The 22,957-nt window shown below is 38.5% G+C and overlaps 2 protein-coding genes across 3 annotated transcripts in view; one reads left to right on the forward strand and one right to left on the reverse strand.

Annotated features, from left to right (window-relative positions):
• Window positions 1-304: 304 nt before the first annotated feature.
• LOC136881179 (UDP-GalNAc:beta-1,3-N-acetylgalactosaminyltransferase 2) lies at window positions 305-18,702 on the reverse strand. 2 transcript variants are annotated; one of them, XM_067153858.2, is made up of 5 exons: window positions 18,545-18,702; window positions 18,034-18,252; window positions 13,105-13,581; window positions 5,474-5,657; window positions 305-2,814 (listed from the first exon to the last, which is right to left on the reverse strand). In XM_067153858.2, exons 2-5 carry the CDS (start codon window positions 18,209-18,211, stop codon window positions 2,343-2,345), a joined length of 1,311 nt encoding a protein of 436 aa, XP_067009959.2. In that variant the 5' UTR covers window positions 18,212-18,252; window positions 18,545-18,702; the 3' UTR covers window positions 305-2,342. The 2 variants fall into 2 exon arrangements, with proteins under 2 accessions (XP_067009959.2, XP_067009958.2); XM_067153857.2 differs by having other exon boundaries at window positions 18,340-18,702.
• The window catches only part of Alg7 (Alg7 dolichyl-phosphate N-acetylglucosaminephosphotransferase), a 52,475-nt gene continuing 48,218 nt past the window's right edge, over window positions 18,701-22,957 (forward strand). Inside the window, exons 1-3 of the mRNA XM_067153859.2 lie at window positions 18,701-19,280; window positions 19,468-19,582; window positions 19,798-20,011. Of these exons, the coding sequence (XP_067009960.2) occupies window positions 19,141-19,280; window positions 19,468-19,582; window positions 19,798-20,011 (469 nt within the window). The 5' untranslated portion in view covers window positions 18,701-19,140. The remainder of the gene's footprint in view (window positions 19,281-19,467; window positions 19,583-19,797; window positions 20,012-22,957) is intronic.

Here is a 22,957-nt window from a genome sequence, read left to right on the forward strand (position 1 = left end):
GAAGGACAAGACACAACATTCAGAGAAGCAGTAACAGTGAGACACAGGTTAGCTGTCACACTGCGTTTCTTAGCAACTGGTGATTCGTACACAAGTTTGCAGTATTCATTTAAAATATCGAAGTGCACAAAATCAAAAATCGTCCCAGAAGTTGGTGATGTGTTGATTGAAACACTTCAGGATTATGTGAAGGTAACGATAATAATTAATCGCATTTAAAACAGTAAATCGACTCGGTATAATATATGTATTTTAAAAAAGTCAAATGAACAAATAGGAATGCTAATAATGAAAATCACAACATTAATTCAATTTAGAAATACATTTCGTATCCAAACCACACACATTTAAAAAAATAGCGTTTGATATATTTGTTAATTGTTGTGGATCAATACAAAAAATGGGTGAAAATGTAAAAAAATGGAAGAAAAAATAAATCACAAACCAAGTAAAATTAGTCACAAGCTCAATAGCCCATCCAAATATGACTAATCCAAATGTTCAGGGCTTGTGCCTTCTGGATGTGGTGTTGTCTGCCCACTAATGGAAGTTCTTCACAATGAGCCAAGAATGTTTCAAAATAGGTACCGGTAGGTTCAAAAAAGTAATGAAATGACGCAATTTTGCATTTAAACCAATAGTAATAGCTTACCTGATCCAGTGAGTCTGCTCTTATTTTCTTTCGATCTTTCACTTCAATATGATCCCAGTAGCGCTTTCATCTTTGCTTTCACTGTAGAGATAGGAAAGTTTAGTTGAGAATTAATTTCCTTCCGCGCATCTTCTCATTGCGATTGAAATAGATTTTGTTTTTCGGATTCCACATATTATCTCTATTTTTGTAGAGCTCGATGAGCTGCAAGCACTGTTCTTGATTCATCCCTCGAGCAACTACGGAGACCACGTTTACACTGAGAGAAATTCAATGAGCGAAACCCTTTGATGCGCGGACAAAAACCGACTGACCTCTGGCTCACAGCGAGGGCACTCACTCCGCAATTACTCAGGAGTGAGGGAGCGTCTACACTAGGCACAATTCCCTCGCGAAATTATTTCGCGAGGAAATTGCGCTTAGTGTAAATGCAGCTTAAGACTCTGTTAGCTTCTGTGGGGGATTTCCTGTCTTCTGTGCGTACGGGTATCTTAATTAGATGTGTAAAGTCGGTGAGCCCTGCGTTTGCCTGCGTGGGTGAGTAGGTGATAATGAAGAGTGGCATGAGTGTTCTTTTAGGTCTTCCTTCGTTCTGTGATATAATCTTGTACATTTGTGTGACGTAAATAGGTGTGTATCCTTTATCTTGTACTGTAGGTACTCGGTTATTTCCTCGGTTGTGGTATCTATGGGGAGTCCCTTAATGACTAGCTGTTTGGTAATGGTTTTTTTGTTGTTGTGAAAGTGTAGTAGTTGATTTTTAGGAAGTTTAGTGATTCGGTCAGTTTAAGGTGATCCTCATGTTTGTACTTTTACATTAGTACCTTCCGTATTTGGGGTGATTTTGCAGTTTTGGTTAGTGACATTTTGTTGTATGAGTGTGCTTAAATCTCGCCACCATTTGTCAGATTTTATCTGAATTGGTGAGGGTTTCTCCGGTGAGGCTTTACAGCCATACTTCGTCGTTTTAGCAATTCTGTTTAGTGTCAGCAATTAAGTTATTTAGCAGCGGCAGCGCCTCAGGTAGCCCTAAGCCACACGCTGGGTGCTGTGTTGGGCCAGGTAATTGTTTTTAGAGTGGTTTCCCCACGACAAGGCCCGAGACAGCGCACTGCGTGGGTGGTAGACTAAAATGATATAAGCCCGCGGAGCGAGGTGGCTGTTGCTGTCCGTTGTAACGTGAGAGTGATGGGTCGCAGCCCGTACAGACGGGAGAAGCCCCAGAGAGCGTCCCCTGGTGACGATGACAGCCGTAGCAGCGGCAACGTGATGATGTGACGAAGTTGCTGCTGTCTGTTTGTGCTAAGCACAAGTGCACTCCCTAGCCGATGCTGGGTGGTTGTCAGGGTGACCACTTAGGATCTAATTGACAGAGCCACACCTAAAAAGTGCTTGCACGAAAGGAAGAGAGCGGTGGGGGTGGAAGTTTTGTAGAATTAACATGCACGTCCTTCTGCACCGAGTTCCTACTCTAGCTGAACACTGTTCAAGACGATGATGATGAAATTCCACCTGGACACTGTTCAAGACGATGATGATGAAATTCCTTTTCCATAAAGGAAGTGATTAGTATTGCCATCTCGCCTTCACAGCTGAATTACAAACTGTTAAATAAAAGACTGCACCAGGAGTGATATAATGCTCATTGGCACTCTCAGGGTTAGAACTCATTGTAGATGTCTCTTCTTGGCTACCTATTGTCCTTTGGATGATGCTCCCAAACTCGTAGCATGTCCCGTGTTGACAACTGCGCTCTATTGCAAGCTATTTCAGAATTCTGTTCATCACAGCTCCATACACATGACGAATCTGAGCCGCTATGTCGACAGGGGTTTAGACCAGCCAACCAGATACCTACAGATACATCTTCACCTTGAAAGCTGGAGTAAAGATCTTCTCCATTTGTGGCCAAAAACTGCACTGTATCATAACTGAGGACATAGCCAGCTCCACAAGGGAATGGTGGATATGTCAAAGAACGATAGTGGTCCTCCCGCCACTTCCCAGCTGTCTGAATGGGCCAGCCTTCACGATAAGAACTCCACCACCAAAATTTACATTTATCTTGTACCTGGTGTAATTCTCTTACAACAGAAGAAACATCAACGAAGGTGTCATCATCAGTTTTTAAAAAATATGAAAACTTTTTATTGAGGTATGCCCTGAAATACAGAGAAAGTATGAGTATTAGGAACTTATTCAGGAAATGTCTTGAATATATTATTAAAATTTCTCAATTTGATGTTCAATTTTAAAGATACAATGCCCTGAATTATTGAAAGAGCGTATTATAATAAGTTTTAACACAAATCGGTTACTGACACACATTAATGAAGATGTTTTCATCAAATGAGCGATCATTTTCAGGGATAGCGACATACTTGGTGATCAGCACATATTCTATAGTTTTACTATTCATTTAAAAATACAATCTAAATAATAATAATAAAAGCAACACATATATTACTGAAATGTAATATATAAAATAGAAGGAATGTTATCTTTGTTGCTATTCATAGGAAGCAGATTATTATTATTATTATTATTATTATTATTATTACTGTTGCTTCAACCAGCAATGGACCACGTAAATCCAACTGTTTTCTTCCTTGGTCCATAACGTTTACCCTATGGATGCGGGCAGTAGAATAACAACCACAGCATCACGTGTCTTTTGTAAGAGGTGACTAAAAGGGGCCCCACAGGCTCTGAACTTTGGAGCCTGGGTTGGCCTTTCCACTTACTTGCGCCAGGCTCCTCACTTTGATCTATCCTATCCGATCTGCCTTGGTCAACTCTTGTTCTTTTCCGACCCCGATGGTATTAGGTATCGAGTCCTGGAGGAGTTTGAGTTGTTCAGTGTACCATTTCCAGTCAGTGTGTTGAGTGCTTATTTTCTTGCGTGTGTGTGTTTTCTAAATGGTCTTGTTTCTTTTTTTTTCCTACCTCTTTTATGTCGCACCGACACAGATAGGTCTTATGGCGAAAATGGGATAGGAAAGGGTTAGGAGTTGGAAGGAAGCGGTCCTGGCCTTAATTAGGGTACAACCCCAGCACTTGCCTGGTGTGAAAATGGGAAACCGCGGAGAAACATCTTCAGGGCTGCCGAAAGTGGGGTTTTGAATCCACTAACTTCCGGATGTAAGCTCACAGCTGCATGCCCCTAACCGCATGGCCAACTCGCCCAGTCTTTTTTACAGTCTTTGACGATTTCAAAGTGCTAAAAATTTTGTCCTGAAGAAGTTCTTTTAAATATCAGTAATTCTTCTAACATGTAGCTGGCATTTTTGAGCATCTTCAATTACCACTGGGCCAAGCCAGGATTAAACCTACCATCTTAAACACTCAGCCCAGGGAGTGGTATTAGGAACCTGAATTAAGCATGATGGATTCATCACGCAATAGTGATAAAATTATGAGTAATTGAAAGCAACAAATAAGTTACAATTCAAGCGACATATAGAAACATGAAAAGGAATATACAATAGGATAAACACAACGGCAGGTCAAATCCAGTCACACACAGAGTGATGGGAACAGGAAAAGAAACGCATAATAGGATAAGCCAAGAAATTTGAAAGGAAAGATCCTTCACAATATAAATGTCACAAAGATGGTGGATGGAAGTTCAATATATAATGCAATACACCATGTTTTTCCCCATTCCTTTTGCTACAGTACCCTATTTTTCAACATAATCTCTGTTCAATGCTACGGTCTTACGCCATGGTAATGTGAGGGCCTGCATGGTACCACTCGACTGGTCGATGTGGGAGGTAACTTCCCCATCATCCACATAGTGCTTCCCATGGAATGCATCTTTTATTGGGCCAAACAGATAGAAGTCACAGGGCGTGAGATCCAGGCCGTAGGGTGGATGAGAAAGAAGAGTCCAGATCAGACAGGTTTGCTCGACCTCGCCCAACGATTCACTGTGCTTTTGTCCACTGCCAGGTCTCTGTAGACATTCTGCAAGTGCCTATGAATATTTGTGATGCCCTGGTTTTCCACCAAAAGGAACTCAATAACGGCTCTCTGTTTGGTGCACACCTCCATTACAGACACCATTTTCAAGGCTAGTTATAGCGCTGCCAGGTATCGAAAATGTTCAAAGATGTCCCACACAAAATTCCAGTTTTAAAATTGAAATTGGCCGAGAAATGAAATCTGTTGCATTATATATTGAATGTCTCTTGTAGATTAAGAACAGGCTCTTTGCAATCATTTAAGAAAAGGCTAGGAAAACAACAGATAGGGAATCTACCATCTGGGCGACTGCCCTAAATGCAGATCAGTAGTGATTGAGAAAAACGAACAACTGAAGGAGTCAATACGAAAACAAAGACTGAAGTTCTATAGACAAGTGTTCAGAATGGATCAAAAGTGGCTGACTAAAGTTTAGACAATAGGCCAAAGGTGGTTTTAGCAGGTCAGAAGGATTTTGGCAGAGTAGGTCTCAGGCTGGAAGACATCTCAGATGGAGGATGTAAGTGATGATGATGATCCCTTCCGTTACTTACAATAACCGACCAATGTTGGAAGAGGGAGCAACACAAAGAGGCCCACCCCTCACCAATCCCAGCTGTTCTACATTACATTTCTTCTGAGCCCCTGACAATTTTGTGTGTGCTTCACAGCTTCAGCAGGAAGGCAGGCTTCACCTAAGGGATAATGTTGACCTTGATGTGGGACGTGTAAGATAAGGAATGCAGATAAAGACAGGAAAGAGTAAAAGACAAAATGATAAAGATGAACATGGATGTTCACCATATTACAATAGTATACAGAAAAGACCTTTCACTTGTCTATAATGGAACTTACCATTGTAAAAATAGCAACAGCTTTTCAGGAAGATTCCTATACACATCGACGACATCCAGAAACAATATATCACCTTTTTCTTGAGATTCTTCTATTAACTTCGATTTTAGTATCTGAGATTCCCGCCTCCAAGCTGTCGATCGATTAAATTTGGCTGCTACATGATTCTTTAAGGCACGGATATCTGAAATACATCAATTTAATGATTAGCAAGAAGTTCTCCTACACAGTTCAGAATACAAGATCTAGGTTATTACATTAATTTTTTTTTTGTTCTGTGGTGGTTGTCTACTATCTATGTCAAACCAAGCTTCAATAGTTCTTATCAAATAGGTGCAGATTTCTCTCTGATACTCTTACTTTCTATGGACAAATATTCCAAGGCAAATTCTCATCCTTTTGCATCAACAAGCCCCACCTCTAACTCAGATATAAATGCAATTTATACAATATATTCATTTGAAACATTTTTTCTTGAGCATCTATGTAAATAGAATTATAATTTTATTAGGAAACTAGCTGTTTCCCATGACTTCGCTCGCGAGGATTTCGTAAGTTGATAAAAATGAATTGTTCCTCGGTACTGCACTAAGACATTATCTGAAAATCCCTAAAGTATAAAAACTCACCGAAAAATTGCATTTCATTTATGCCATTTTCTTTGTAAACCACGTTTGTGGCATTGCCTTTTGGGGTTAAGATGACCAAGCTACTGGCAGAGCTAACATGCGACATGGAACTGTACACGTGAGAAACAGTTAAAAACAAGGGGTTTCTTTTTTTGTAACGGAGATTACAAATACCAATTTTCACATCTGTAACATGTTAAGTTTATGATATGTACTGTAGATATACTAATTTTAAAAACTGCCCCACTCCTTGGTTGAGAGTTCATCATTGAGGCCTTCGGTTCACAGAGTTCCGGTTTCGATTCTGGGCTGGGTCAGATATTTTAATGACGTGTGATTAATTCTTCTGGCTCGAGGACAGGTGGTTTGTGCTTGTCTCAACATTCTCCTCTTCATATTCACTAAAACACCACATTACCAACCACAACAGGAATACGCAATAGTAATTACATCCCTACACATAAGGTTGGCGTGAGGAAGAGCATCCAGTCGTAAAACAGCATCAAATCCACATGTGCGACGCAGTTCGGACCCGCCACACTACAGGTGTGGGAAAACCGGTAGAAGAGAAGAAGATATTCATTTTAAAATATCACCCGCTTTTAAAAAAATTTTCAACCCCTTAAAATCACCCGCTTTTAAAAAAATTTTCACCCCCTTAAGTCGATTTTCCAGAAAAAGTGCGTTCGTGCGTTCATTTATTTTTAAAAGTGATTCCAAGTACGGCCTACCAATTTTAACGTCTGTAACATCTTCCGTTTGTGAGAAATATGTATCCTCACATAAAGAATTCAACTCCTTCCTCACTTCTTTTCAACCCTCAACCCTTAAGTGGATTTTCTGAAAACAAAAATGCGTGTTCTTTTAAAGGAGATTCCAAATACCAAATTTTATGTCTGTAACATGTTAGGTTTTTGTGATATATTGTAGATAATCTCGCTGCTGTAAGCATACTGGAGCTGATGTTGCCATGGTTACGGCAGTTCTTTTCTTTATCCGATTCCTAGAGCAGGGGTAGTGTTGTGCCAATAACGGTTGGTTTTAGGGCCCGTAGGGCTTACCGAGTTTTGTTCTTTACGTCAAGGGGCTTAAAATGTGCTTTGTCTCATCCTTGTACGACAAATTTGATATTTCGCCTATATTAGCCTAGTATTTTTGTATCTCCCCACGTCGCCACCCCCCCCCCCCTCAAATAGTTTTGAAAATAAAATATAGCCTATAGCACTCAGGGATAATGTATCTTTCTATTAGTGAAATAATTTTTAGAATTGGTCCAGTAGTTCCTGAGATTAGCCATTACATACAAACAAACTTTACCTCTTTAATATTAGATTTAATTATTTTGCTTCATAGTTTGATTTTATATCGAATTAGGTATAAAAGTTGAAAATAGATACAGTTGGATTTTCTCTGTCTGTCTGCCTATCTGTCCGTTCATCTGCTATGACTTCATGGGAAAAAGGCTTAAATGAATTTCTCAAAATTCAGTAGATATGTTCAGGGATAGCCAGGATGTTCACTAGGATATATTATTTTATTAGTAAACAGTGCAATACAACATTAAAGGGGTCCAATACAGAAAAAAAAAATGTTATATTTCAGTTTCTTTCTTTCTTTCTTTTTTTTTACAATTGGTTTTACGTCGCACCAACGCAGATAGGTCTTATGGCGACGATGGTACAGGAAAGGGCTAGGAATAGGAAGGAAGCGGCCGTGGCCTTAATTAAGGTACAGCCCCAGCATTTGCCTAGTGTGAAAACGGGAAACCACGGAAAACCCTTTTCAGGGCTATCTCCTGAATACCGAAATTTCACTGTTAATATTAGCTGTACTGAAAAACAATACATAATACAATTTGTGCAAAAAATACCATTTTTAATCTTTTATGTCTCCTATTTTTACTGAATGAGGAATAATAATGCAGATATTAAAGATTATTTAATTTTTCACAAACTTCCAAGTAATATCTCTGGAAATATTAGTTCACTTCATTCTTTAATCTTCCATTTAGTGACATACTTTTTCAAGTACTCGTACCGGTAGTTATTTTGTTAAAAAGCCCACTGTCGTCAACTGTAACATTATCAAATTCACTGGGAAAAACTCCACTTCAAGATGGCAAGACTACTGCTTAACGTACATTACTTAAGTGTGATAGGAATATTCAAAACTGTCTCCTTGTCGACAAGTATACTGTAGGATGTTGATTCCCATAGAGAACTTAAAATATTTGTCCTGAATGAGTAAATTTATAATACCAATATAATGGTCTGTTATTGGACATTATAAATTTACCAGCTAACTCATTCTTGGTTGCCTGCGTTTTGCCCTCGTGTGCTATGTTGGGCTCGTCAGTTGGGACTTAGCACACCTCCCAAGACGCAAAGCTAGTGCATACCGTGGAGGCCACTGTATAGGCCACTTGAAGCCACCAGCAGTGCCAATGCACTATGAGAACTATGTCTCATTTCCAAAAATTGATGCCTGCCTGGCCATCAGATGATATAGATGTTGATTCCCATAGGGAACTTAAAATATTTGTCCTGAATGAGTAAATTTATAATACCAATATAATGGTCCGTTATTGGACATTATAAATTTTCCAGCTAACTCATTCTTGGTTGCCTGCGTTTTGCCCTCGTGTGCTAAGTTGGGAATCAATTTTCCAGCTGGAAGGAAGTGACCGTGGCCTCAATTGAGGTACAGTCCCAGAATTTACCTGGTGTGAAAATGGGAAACTACAGACAACCCTCTTCAGGGCTGCCAACAGTGGGGTTTGAACCCACTATCTCCCAGATGTAAGCTCACAGCTCCGCACCCCTAACCGCACGGCCAACTCACCCGGTGTAAAACATGTTGGGTTTTATGAAATGTGTATTCAATATCTATTAAAGTGGGGGAACTCTATGATGGAAGAATTTAAGTGTTTCCAATGGATGAAGCTTCAAAGTATGAAAGACACTAAATTTGAAGACGTTCTTCCTTGTCTCAAGTATTTGCAATCTAGAGGTGTGGAGATAGATGATTCTAAACTTTTTGACCAGTTTTGCAATGTCCAGAATTACACTAGGTGTTCCACAATTGATAAACAAACATTAGATAAGCAGTGATGTGATGTAGCCCTACACTTCATATTTAAAAATTAAAATTCTATTTGTCCTCCATTTTTATTAAAAGCTCTCCTTTTATTAAGAGTCTGGCCTCCATTTTAAAATTCAGAATTGGTCACCCTAACTGTTGAACTTCTGCTCCTAACTCCATGTTGTTCCCAGGGGTGGCTTCACCATGTGTGTCAGGCTAACCAAAAAATCTGAGATCTTCAAATTAAAAAAAAAATACTTATATTAACATTTGAAAAGAATAACAGCAATAGACCAGGCAGAAAAGAACATATGTAGGATGAAAATGTAACAATATAACTTCAACTAACAGCTAATTTTACTGTATTTCTAGTTACCTTATCTTCAACAGCTGAGGATATCCCTCACACAGAGATGAAACCTGTACTTTTAAAAATGATTTTATAAATAGCCTATATTATTTTCTGGATATTGATTGTATTGAAAAGGTGGACTACTCCTCTTCTAATTTTTTAAAATTTTTCTAAATTTTGTTATTTTTTGAATACAAGTTGCTTTACGTCGCACCGCCTCTTCTATTTAACATCACATCATTTTGGTATTACATATCAGTTTGCCAAGCAGACTGAAATGCATAGACCAACCGACCCTATGAGTGACATTTTCTCACCATTCATAACAGGAACTGGCTGCATAAGGAATGGTATTGCCAGCATCACTCACACTGTTGTGTGTCCTTCGCGATCTCAGCTCTGCGCCTGATGGCTCCGCAACACGCCGCAGCCCGGATCTTTCCAGATTCTACGAGGTGACTGCAGTGCGCTTGCTTATGACGTCAGCCAGCGCTATAAAAGGAGCAACATTCCGCTACTTCCCAGGACTCCCCAGTGTCCAACGCCAGATTACACTGAAAGTCGAACACGGAGGCTATCCCTCTTAAACATGTGTATTGAACAGGTGGACTGAATTCTGGTTGTGAGGTTTCACCTCTCGCACTGCCTCACCTCCCGCTTCGTGTAGTCACGTGGAACCCGATGCCAGTATTCTACTCATCCCTCAGTCCTCACTTATGCTCCGACATCAACATTAGTATTCTACTAATTGTGAATATTTATGTCAGTTCCTGACAAGTCTACGGCAATTACTAGCATTCTGTTAGTGCGAACTTTCATTGCAAGTTACACTAATAATTCTACAAGGCAGATAGTTTTCGACTATCTTGAACTCTCCTTTATTTGACAGACTATCTCCTCAAGATAGATTCGTGTGTATATAGAACTCTCATGTATATAAGTGTATATTTCAACAGACCTTCAGTCTACTGTTAATATCATCATTAATTGTGTGTAAGTTCATCCAGCTTCAAGAGAAGTTTAGTTATATTTATGTACATATCGTGTAAAAAACTTATTGAAGCAATAAATTTATGTTGTGTTTCTGTATACAGAATCCTTGTATACAACACACACCTCAGTCACTTCCATGTTGTCAAGGCCAAGATGAGAATGAGACAGGACAATGAAAGTAACAAATTTGATCTAACTCATACCAAAAGACACAGTGTACTGTAAACACTAGATCTCTCTGGTCTGACAGGCTGGCTCTACACATTGCACTTCCTGCTGTCATGGGTAAGGAAAGCAATTTAACTAAATAGGAAAAAGGGATGATCATTGCCTTTCCGGTCAAGAGGTGCAGAATTTCAGAAACAGCGACATTTGCAAACTGTTTACATGCCTCTGTGGTAATGGTGTACCGTTAGTGGTCGAATGGCACCATTAGGAAAATGTCATGGAAACTGTGAAGCTCCATACACCATTGATGTCCAAGGTGAATGTCAAATACCACAGTGCATGAAGACCAACCAACAGACTACAGCGGAACAGCTTACCATTCAAATGAACCCGGGGGGCATCCAGACACGTTTCTACCACAACAGTTCAACGAACCATTTGCGAATCAGGCTCCAGAGTAGATGGAGTGTGACTGTACCCATGCTAACACAGGTGCATCAGCAAAAACGACTGGAATTTGCTCAGTACTATGGCGAACGAAATGTTGGAGAAACAACACCCTGCAACCACAGCTGGACAAACACAAACACGGTCTGGGGAATTTTCTCATGGTATTCTGTAGGTCCCATCATCCACATGGAACAAACTCTAAATCGATTTTGTTATGGAACCATCCTCAGTAATCACGTTCATCCATACAAAGTGATTGTCTTTCCTTGGGAGGATGCGATCCTCCAGCAAGATAATGGATCTTGCTAGACAGCTGGAAGTGGCTGCATGTGGCTGGAAGATCACAACCAATAATTTAAAGTTTTTCCCTGGCCCCCAAACAGCCTCGATCTCAATTCAATTGATCTCAACTGTTGTGTTTGCGCTGTCTGTTGCCTCAGCCACACACCCTTCCTTTATATGTCTATTTATTTATTTATTTATTTATTTATTGTGATCATAACAGGTACAGACCCAATAACCAGGAAAACAAGTGATAAATACATTAACCCCTCAACTGGGTTTGACGCCTACAGCTGTCTCACGAGTACTGGGTTTGACTTCTAAATGTTTTCTTACGTAGGATTAGCTTCCTATAGGCGTCTGACTATTCTTAATCACTTCTGCCATCTACTATCATAATTTAAAACTAATTCCATTCATATTAGATGTGATTATTGCTGTCCTATTCATTTTTATCTGGTCTCACGCCAGTCGGGTATTTCGCTTTCACGCCTAGGCGGCAGTCCAACAGCTGTCTCATGTTGCCTCGTACAGTCCGCGCCAAATTCTTTGTAAAGAATTTATTTGTGTATATGTACAATGAAATCACTAAATTTGCGAGTTGTTGTCGTTGTTGTTACGATATAGTTGTTCTGTGAAATCCATTGTCCATGTTCTGATAACTTCTTGTAAATTGGTCTTTATATGGTGGTAAACTGTTCTGTGTGACGTGAACATGGTTTGGTTAGGAAAGACGTTGAATTATCTGAGAATCCGCCGACCGGAAGTACGAATCACTCAAGAAAATGTTGTGTTGTGTGCCTGTCAAACCAGAGGCGACGGGAAACTGTCTACTGCTGTGAGGAATGTGACGTGGCACTTTGTGCTTGCCCGTGCTTCCATATTTACCACAATGTGCGCAATTTCTGAATGACCTATGAACCAGAAAGTATGTAGAACCTATTGATGCATATCTGAAAACTTGAAAAATGTCATAATAATAATGAAAGGAACACTTTTTATATTCACTATTGTATGAACACATTGTGTATATATTTACGGGTTTACAAGAAAAACGGTAATAACATAATGTTATTGAATTTCTACTATAGGGCCTATCACTAATAATTTAAATAAATCAAGTAAAATATATTTTTCTGTTGAGTATTTACATCTGCCGCATGCTACTGTACCCATTCCAAAAGTGCATGTTGCGCTGAATAATTACCCACTGGCTGGTTGATGATATGAAACTATTCCCCAGTTAAGGGGTTAATACTATTGCACTTAATTGCTTTATATGTATTAAAACGAGAAGATTTCAGCATACAATATTCAAATCAAATAAACTATTAGAATAGTAAACTTAAGACATTCTACACGTAAAAATTCCAAACGTCAACGTAAGTTTCATTGTGGGACGCACTGCAGACAACATGGTTCCAATTACCCTTGGAGACCTATCACTATCTGGCAGAGTCAATGCCAGCACGTATACCTGGTCACTCTGGATAATAGCACAAGTTCATAATAACGTGTTTCGTAGATTTTCTTTCACCTTTCTAAAATGAAATTACTTCAGCTGGGTTTGAACCTGCAGCCTTGGGGACGAGAGGATGACCCTCTACCACTTATGCACAGAGGGAAGAGAATTGCAGTAGGGGCAAAGGATGATCTAGAAAATACATTAACCTTACCGTGAATTGTGTACAGCATTGTAACAGGGGTGAATGAATTATTTGTGAATTGACAAGGTCTCTCTTCCTTTCTTCTCATAAGTTGCAGAAATCTAATAACACCATTCAAATTCATCCACTGGAAGTGGCAGGAGATATTCATTACAGGCCACTCATTCATCTCTACAAGGACTTGCCCTTCAAATCCTTTTGGGAGTAGATAGGCTTTAACAGGTCTTGTCAGAATAACAGAAGAAACGGGAACTTCTTCGTCTGTAGCGGTGAATGTAGCAGACGTAATCCTCTGTCCTGTCGCAGAATCTAGCAAGCTCACTCTAACCTCACCAAGATGAGTTACAATGGTACTCAAGACACCCAGTCTCTTCACAACTATTGAGTGCTGGACAATGAAACTAAATCCCTGGTACAATGGAACCACTGGGTGATTGCCCTGACAATCCAAACTCCCAGTAGAGAGCTCGGTTCTCTCCGAGACACCTGAAACACAACATGGAATTAAAAATTATCTCTTCCAGCGAAATATGGACAGAACACAGGGTAGGCTATATCTTAACAGTACTGACAACAAAAATATCAGGGATGCTCTTTGTGTTGTGTTAAGAGCAATGGTGCAATTGGATTGGTGGAGAAAATGAGGTCACCTTGTTACTTCCGGGCGCGCGATTCAAATTTACACACTTGCTGTATTTGCTCAGCCAGCCACTGCCTATTGCTGTGCGTCACAGGAGACAGAGGTATTGTGCGACACACCACACATCCTGAACAGAATCCAAAGTTCACGACTATACCGTTGTGAACTTTGAATCGAAGCAGTACGGGGGCATAATGAACATTTACTGTAATCAAATCACTGGGTGAATTGTTTCCTTCGTTCAGTATTTCTTTCCATTTACAATGTTGTGAGTGAAGGAAGAGACGGTCGTGGGGCGGCAGCGTTGCATCTTCGAGCATGTTAAATAATAAGGAACGCTACCGTGACCAACAGACGAGAGGAGAAACACTCTGGTACATTCCTTGACTGACAAGTGTGTCTTAATTACAGTGTATTCTTGTACTGTGTGTGGAGTTACAGCTGTGGATGTTGCCCGTAAGAGACAAGGACAATCCTGTACAAGTCGAACGAGGAAACACGCAGAGCATTATCTCTGTCTCCTTCACACACCCCACTTCCCCTCCCTCCCCTTCTCTTCCCTGGATTACGGCAGCGGCTTGTGTTCTGGTGCACCCTTCCACTATACCAAGGAAATTTTAATATGTCCTCCTATTCAATACATACATAATTATCAAACATGTTTCAACTCATTTGAGCCATCTTCAGTGAGAAAAGGGGGTAAAGTTATTTACATCATGGATGCTAAAAATGTGTTAAAACATAATGAAGAAAAGAATGAAAAACAAAAGGGACATGAAGGAAATAAAAAACAATTCAATATAAACATATTTCCATCATTAGATGGAGTAATAATCAACTGATTTGAAACATCTAAATCATAGGTGTTTCTTCTCAAACTTAGATTCTCAAGTTTTTCGCTTCCCTCTTAACTATTTGTGATGGTGACTGTACAGAGACAGACTGTCATTTTGAAATTTTAACATAGTGATTTTGTCCCATTTTTTAATTATAACACAATGCAAGTTTTAGACTAAGAGGTCCACAACCTCACCATAATCACTTATTGTTTTTTTCCGTCATGTCTCATTTGCTTCCATTCAAATCAAAATCAAAATCTCTTTATTTGCAAATGAGGTGTCTACCTCGGTGGCAAATGGTACACTAAAATACATTATTGTCAAGCACTAAATATTAAATTAACAAGAGAAGAAAATTTTCCTATAATACAATATTATACAATTTACGCTAACAATGTTTTCTATTAAACACACAGCTCATCCTTAATAAATTTATATTGTTTACAAAATTCTACTTATAATATCTCCTGTACTACTTACAAATATAGTCAACTGATATACAGTATGTGGAATTACTTCAAATGATACTATACAACTGGTATAAGATTAATATTTACATTGCATTTATTTATTTACTATTTTTTTTTAACCCGTTCTGGATCATAAGTAGCATAACGACCTGCTGCGTCTTAACCAGAGCCCCCTTTGCCACCACTTTTCAGAGTTCTTTTGTTCATTAGATTTTAATATTTTTGTTAGCTTCAGTTATGTAAAAATGTTAACTTTTTTCACTGAAGTAAGTATAAAATATATAATTATAAAATGTCTTGCTCGTGAAGGAGTTACAGCGGCGGAAATTTGCAAGAGATTGACTGCACAGTTCGGTGATCAAACATTGTCAAGGACGCGTGTGCTTGTGTGGCATAAAAAGTTCAAGGAACGTGGAAAATCAGCAACACGATCGCCATCCTCGGACCAGCATTACAGACGAAAACATTTGTGCAGTTAAAGACATTATTGACGACGATCAATGGGCGACAGAATCAGAAATTGCAGAACAAGTAGGAATCAGTTACGGGAGCTGTCAAGCAATCATCACAAATGACCTACAGTTCCGTAAAGTACGTTCCACATGGGTCCCTCTCCTTTTGACTAAAAATCTGAAGTTGAGAAGTTTGGAGGTCTGTCAGAGATTTACAGCAAGGTTTGCAGAAGAAGGTGATGCATTTTTGAGTTGGATCGTCACATACGACGACACATGGGTCCACCACTACACTCCTGAATCCAAACAAGCCAGTAACAAGTGGCATACGAAAGGGGAGGCAACACCAGTGAAAGCCAAGACTCGACTGTCAGCTGGCAAGGTTCTTGCAACCGTTTTTTTCGATGGGCAAGGCATTTTGCCCGTTGATTTTTTGGCATGTGCGACGCAAAATCAATGCTGCTTACTACTGCGAGCTGTTGAACAATAATTAAGAGGGGAATTCCTCAAGGCAGTATTATTGGACCTTTATGTTTTCTTATATATATATAAACAATATGAGTAAAGAAGCGGAATCAAAGATAAAGATTTTTGCGGATGATGTTATTCTGTATATAGTAATAAATAAGTTACAAGAAATGAAATTCTTGACCTTAAATGACGTTAAACTGTTGAACAAGCGAGGGTTGCACATCGCCACAAAAGACAAGACCAACAGATTCGACAGGTCATCCTCCTCCATGACAATGCGCGGCCCCATACTGCAGCTCCGTCTCCAAACTACAGGAAACTCACTGGTCTACACATGATCATCCTCCTTACAGCCTGGACTTATCGCCCTGAAATTTCCATTTGTTCGGACCACTTAAATAAGTTCTAGGAGGGCAACGATTTGAAGATGACGAGAGTGTGGAAGACATTGTGCGCAACTGACTGATGACACGACCCTGTTGTTTTTACGGTGAGGGCATCAAAAAGCTGGGACAAATGCATTTCCAAAGCAGGAAACTATGTGGAATAATAAAATGTAATTGTCTTGTGTTTTTCAATAAATGAATTCAAATAGAAAATAAAATCCTGTTTATATTTGATCCCCCCCTCATAATCCTGTGTACTGTATTTGGAAGACAGTCTTCTTTAATATGATTACTTCTATGGTAATTATTATTATTACTTTTACATAGCATTATTTGCAATGAATTCATGGACTACTGCAGAATTACCCAGACTGCTGTGAATTTATCTGAAGAGAATGAAAAAGTAAATTATAATATTGTTTGAAGTACTAAACATTGTAAATAAAGTACAGTTTATAAATATTACTTTGATAATCAATCAGACTAGACAAAAGAGTGACTGAATGGGTTGCTATATTTCTAGAAACTAGATCTCAGAGAATTAGAGTACGCAAATCTTTATCTGTCCCTGTAATAATTAAGAGGGGAATTCCTCAAGGCAGTATTATTGGACCTTTATGTTTTCTTATATATATAAACGATAAAAGTAAAGAAGCAGAATCAAAGATAAGGATTTTTGCGGATGATGTTATTCTGTATAGAGTAATAAATAAGTTACAAGATTATGAGCAATTGCAAAATGACCTCAATAATGTGAGATGGACAGCAGGCAATGGTATGATGATAAATGGAGTTAAAAATCAGGTTGTGAGTTTTACAAATAGGAAAAAGTCCTTTCAGTTTTAATTACTGCGTTTATGGGGTGTACGTTCCTTTTGGGGATGATTGTAAGTACCTAGGTGTTAATATAAGGAAAGATCACACAAATATGATTGTAAATAAAGGGTACAGATCTCTGTACATGGTTATGAAGGTATTCAGGGGTTGTAGTAAGGATGTAAAGGAGAAGGCATATTAAGTCTTTGATAAGACCCAACTAGAGTATGGTTCCAATGTATGCTCACCAGGATTACTGGATTCAAGAACCGGAAAAATTCCAAAGAAAAGCAGCTCGATTTGTTCTGGATGATTTCCGACAAAAGAGTAGCATTACAAAAATTTTGCAATGTTTGGGCTAGGAAGACTTGGGCAAATGGAGACAACCTCCTCACCTAAGTGGTATATAATACCAATGTAGTTGGTCCTTTATTGGACTTTATAAATTTTCCAGAAAACTCATATGTTCCGAGATGTCAGTGGAGAAATAGCATAGAATGACATCAGTAGACAAATAAGTTTGAGTGGTGTCTTTAAAAGTATGGGCAATTAGTGCTTTCATCCAATCAAAGGTATCTTACGGTAGGCCTACATCCCATGTCGATCCTATTACTCTGTGAAGCCATTTCATCCCTGCCTTCCCATTATATTTAATCATTTCAGTTTAATTTCATGTACTGAGGATTGCTGCTTTATGACAATGTAGTTTATTTACCATCCTTTTTGTTTCCTTACGTGTAATTTCAGTGGCATCATTATTCTCCTCCCTATGAACTCCATTGTCTGGAAACATTCATAGTAAATGGCATGTGTCATACAATGAAATCTTTCATTTTAACACAGAATGACTAATAGATAGCATACTTCCATCCAATGACATAGGCCAGTCTTGACAGGTATATTCATCCATTCGATCTTCAAGGGGAATTTCACAGACAATGCGACCAACCAGGAAATAATACGGCAATTTATATTTTGTAGCCAAGTTTCCCCATGTCGTTCTCACCGCCTGTCTGGCATCGAAATTGTTCTGAGCAGACATAATTCCAATTAGAACAAAATGCGTATCTCCACCCAGAAGAGCTGAAACAATAGCAGCAATGTTTATACACAAAATGCATTTTTTTTTTAATATTCCAGCTTCAAAAGTTGTTTCTCATTGAATACTACCTCTTAATACGTCCACTAGGCTAAACTGTACGATAATCAATGATATCAACGAAATAATGACGCCGATAAGTAACGTTTGATTCATATTATTCTTCAAAATACGCGTAAAGTGGTCAAACGCGTTTCTTACCGACCCCGTAGATAAACGGGACAGTTGTATATAAAAATGTTTGTATAAAATCGAAATAAACAGAATAAAAATTACCGGAAACGGTATGTGGACATTCTATGTAATATCTAACGAAGTTCTTGGGAGATATCTCATGCTTAACCTCAAAAACATCTACCTACACAAATGCATTTTAAATTCCCTTGCTTATTTATATCAAGGATGCCACTACACGCAGATTGCAAGTGAAAGACATATATCTATTTTGAAGAAACAGGAGGAGGAATCACATATTGTTTGACATTTTAATTTAATAAAAATAGTAAAGTGCGCCCGATTCAAAATAAACCAAAATATTAAGATTTGTGTACATTCATTAGCCGAATCAAATTTCTAACTACCAAGTTGACAGTCTGGACAATTATGTTCGTTTCATCAGCTGTTCGAGGTAGATTCGATTGTCATATGTTATTTATATGTCCACATGGCGTTGATCTCCGGCCTGGGGGTGTGTTATGATTAGAAAAAGGTTACCAGAGCAGAAGATTACTTTTTGTGATGTATATAACTTTTTTATAGTGTGACAGCTTACAGTATATGAAGAGATCGTATAAGGCCACTTTGTACATTAAACTGTTCTGAAGAAATTTGTTATTTTGTTTTGTTTGATTCAATATCGCTAGTTGTGAGTCATGTTTCCTTTGATCTTCAACGCTATTATTTCCATATTTTCATATCTAGTCACTGTCAGATTGATTCCTCGTTTGAAAGATATGTTTATCAAAGCAAATCTGTATGGAATCGACCTTAGCAAAACGAGGAAAGATAAGGTGTAAGTACAGCTTATTGTTCATCTTACTATATGACTTTTAAATTAATCCATCTTTTTATAAGTATAACCTCATTTTTGCGTGTTTCGTGATTACTGTTGCTCTTTTTTAATATGCACAAAAGTTCGTTTTTATATAGGCCCTACAACTTTTTTACTACTTTGGTTCCTCTTTCTATATTTTTTCCAGACCAGAAGCTATTGGTGTTGTGACTGGCTGTATATATCTTATCACCTTGTTTCTTTTCATACCAGTACCGTTTGGTAACTCTATATTTCAGAATGCAGATTTTCCACATCATGAGGTAAGATGCTCTCAAATTTATTTCATAATTTGTGAGATTTTTTTGCAATCTCGGAGTCTGAACCAATTCTGATGTTCTGTATTAAATTACTAGTAGTCAGATATGTTTTGTATTACTTGCATAACTACAGGGAGTGATGATTTTAGGTAGTCTATAAGCAGGGGTGACATAAAACTACAGTGTAAGGAGCAGCTGATTTTTTTTTTTTTTTACAGTTTGTGGAATTGGTGACTGCCTTGTTGTCAATTTGCTGTATGGTTCTTCTTGGATTTGCCGATGACGTTCTCGATTTGAAGTGGCGACATAAACTTCTGCTTCCGACAATAGCATCATTACCTCTTCTTATGGTCTATTATGTGAACTTTAACTCTACTACTATCATTGTGCCTAAGCCATTTAGGCATTGGTTTGGCTTCTCTCTTGATCTAGGTGAGTCAGAACAATGCTAATTGATGTAAACAGCTACACATGTTAACACACTGAACAAGTGCTCATGAATTGCTCAGGCTTCCTTACGTACTACCATATTCAGAGTCAAAGTAGCGCTTGGACCTGGATTTCTTAACAAATAAATCAGCAGAGGTTAGAAATACTTCTGTAGCTCTTCTGGTAAACATGAATGACAGTGCTGTAGTTCCTGGGATCTCTGACCATTACGAGGTAGAATATGAACGCTTGTTTTGAAGAATAGCAAGCTCATATTCCATGCACTTTTTTTGCCCCCACTTGTTTCTACAATGGCACCATAGTGTATGTATTGATTCCCTGAGTAGTAAGCGCACTAGAAAATTGAATCCAATAGTTGGAGACAGAACACAGGTTGACTCTAATAAAATGAGACCAGCAGAACTCCTATTTTTATATCTGTTGGCAAAAAACCTGGTACAGTACCTGGCCAGTGAACTTTTCAAAGAAAGTTCCTCCTACAACTTATTGTGTAACGTGATCAACCTTCAGCCATAAGAGAACTTGTAAATAATTTTTCCGAGATCAACACTCCAAGAAGCTTTTTCAATGGGAATATCATGCAATAAAAAACTTTCATAGTGAGCAGATCGTCTTTGAGCTTTCTAAATGCATGTGTGGCTTCACTATTCATTGTACAGACTTTTAAATTCATCTACATGGTAACTTTCGATAATAGTCTTCTCACCATTGACTGATTTGCTAGTCGAATCACCCATTATTTATACAGAATTTTAAATTATCCTCATTCCAATTACTTTGTCTTTTACTAATGGCTGATTATGTTCCAAAGTGGATAAAACATGTCCTATTTTATTAAGTATGTGTTATTTTGATATTAATAAAAGCCCATTAATTTTTGTATTGTAAAGGTGGACCTTTTTCACTAAAAGCATTGTAGTGCTTATATTTTTATATATCATAAATAGAATATAAATAAATAAATAAATCAGTCCAATGTTGAGACAAATAGTTTTAATACCGAGCTCGATAGCTGCAGTTGCTAAAGTGCGGCCAGTATTCGGGAGATAGTGGGTTCGAACCCCACTGTCGGCAGCTCTGAAGATGGTTTTCAATGGTTTCCCATTTTGGCACCAGACAAATGCTGGCTGTACCTTAATTAAGGCCACGGCCGCTTCCTTCCCAGTCCTAGCCCTTGCCTGTCCCATCGTTGCCATAAGGCCTATCTGTGTCGGTGCAACATAAAGCCAGTAGCAAAAAAAAAAAAAAAAAAAGTTTTAGTTTCAGACACAAACATTTATGGAAGTTATAAAGCCTCAAATTATGGCTAAAATGGTCAGTATACAGCAGTTACCATGTTGCTAATAGCCCCATGTTCAATATATCAAGTAAAACTCCTGTGGTAATGCAGTTGCTCCTTAAGTGTGAAGCTAGCCATTTCATTGAGGGCTGCAAAGCAGAGTGTCTTAAATGGTAGATCACTGGCTTGCTGAGTCAAAGTTAGTGGGCTCAGTAGCAGCTCAGTGTGGTGGTATTTAGTCTCAAGTTTATTTTCTGGAATGAAAAAAGAACTCCTGCAAGACAAAATTCCCAGCCCTTTGGTGTGTCCGAAAACCATAAAAGGAGTTAGTGAGAAGCTATGAGCCTTTTTATCTGTACATTTAGTATTACAAAGCATTTAGACATTGGTAATCTACTTATCATTCGGCTCTACCGGAACCAAACATGAGACGGCTGTGTGGAGTTCATTGAGACTTGCTAGTTGTAAACTGTTCTGGAACAACACTGCGCTGTGTGAAACCATGTGGAGAAGTGTAGTACAACACGTCCATGTCCAGCGTGATCATCCGAGTGGAAGTAAGAAAAACTGCACAGAGTGGAAAACTCAGATACGAGTGAACTTGTAAATAGTAGATAACTTTTCTTTCTTTCTTCTGAAGTCGCAGAGCAAATTTCTCTGTGAAACGTATAGAGTTTCACCTTGTTTTCTTGACATGGTATAAGGCCAAAAGGCTGTATCATGACTGGTAATTTCACGACTAACACCGTCAGATAGCGGTGAGACCTAAGAGCTTGAATGTGGATAGTAAAACACTCTTCCTCTCTGTGTAGGACCCTGATAACCCACAACAGTCCACAGAATTAACTTGTGTCATCTTCACGAATTAGTGACACTGTTATAATAATAATGTAATAATAATAACTGTTCCAAATTATAGAAGAGAGGGGACTATATCCCAATACTCAAGAACTCATAAAACAAACACTGACTGGCACGAAATCTACAGTGAAATTTATAGGGGAAATCTCAGAGCCCTTCGACATTCAAATAGGTGTGAGACAAGGTGATGGACTCTCTTTTATTCTGTTCGTCGTCTTCCTAGACAAGATTATGGAAGAATGGGAGAAAGAACTCAAGAAATGCGAGTTTTGGAAGCCAATCCAACTGCGCTTTCCCAAAGATAACCTCTACATACCGTACCTCACTTTTGCAGATGATGTGACGATACTAACAGAGGATGAGAAAACTGCCGTTAAACAGCTCGAGATACTTAAAGAAAGTGCAGAAAAGGTGGGACTACAGATATCGTTCGAGAGTACTACATTCTTATGTTCAAAGACAGATATCAAGAGCCTGAAAAAAAAATTTGGTACAATTGATAGGGTCCCTTATTTTAAATACCTTGGAGAATTTATCAAACTGACAGGCCGTGAAAAGATCTCACAACAAACTCGTCTCCAAAAAATTAAAAAAGCATTACAGTTAGTCCGATATATCCACAACAAAAAATCTATGTCAAGACATACAAAAATTAAATCAATCAATACTGATCTGCATTTAGGTCAGTCGTCCAGGTGGTAGATTCCCTATCTGTTGTTTTCCTAGCCTGTTCTTAAATGATTGCAAAGAAATTGGAAATTTATTGAACATCTCCCTTGGTAAGTTAT

This window comes from Anabrus simplex, chromosome 9, assembly GCF_040414725.1.
Source record: "Anabrus simplex isolate iqAnaSimp1 chromosome 9, ASM4041472v1, whole genome shotgun sequence".
NCBI lineage: Eukaryota > Metazoa > Arthropoda > Insecta > Orthoptera > Tettigoniidae > Anabrus > Anabrus simplex.

Bases quoted from the DNA above. Each gene is read 5' to 3' on its own strand.
- LOC136881179 (XM_067153857.2), bottom strand. From the start codon at position 18,424: ATGAATCAAACGTTACTTATCGGCGTCATTATTTCGTTGATATCATTG. The intron at 18,253-18,339 runs GTAGTATTCAAT...CTATTGTTTCAG, and splicing joins CCTAGTGGACGTATTAAGAG to CTCTTCTGGGTGGAGATACG. The intron at 2,815-5,473 runs GTAAGTTCCATT...TCTGTATTTCAG, and splicing joins CTGTTGCTATTTTTACAATG to GGCATACCTCAATAAAAAGT.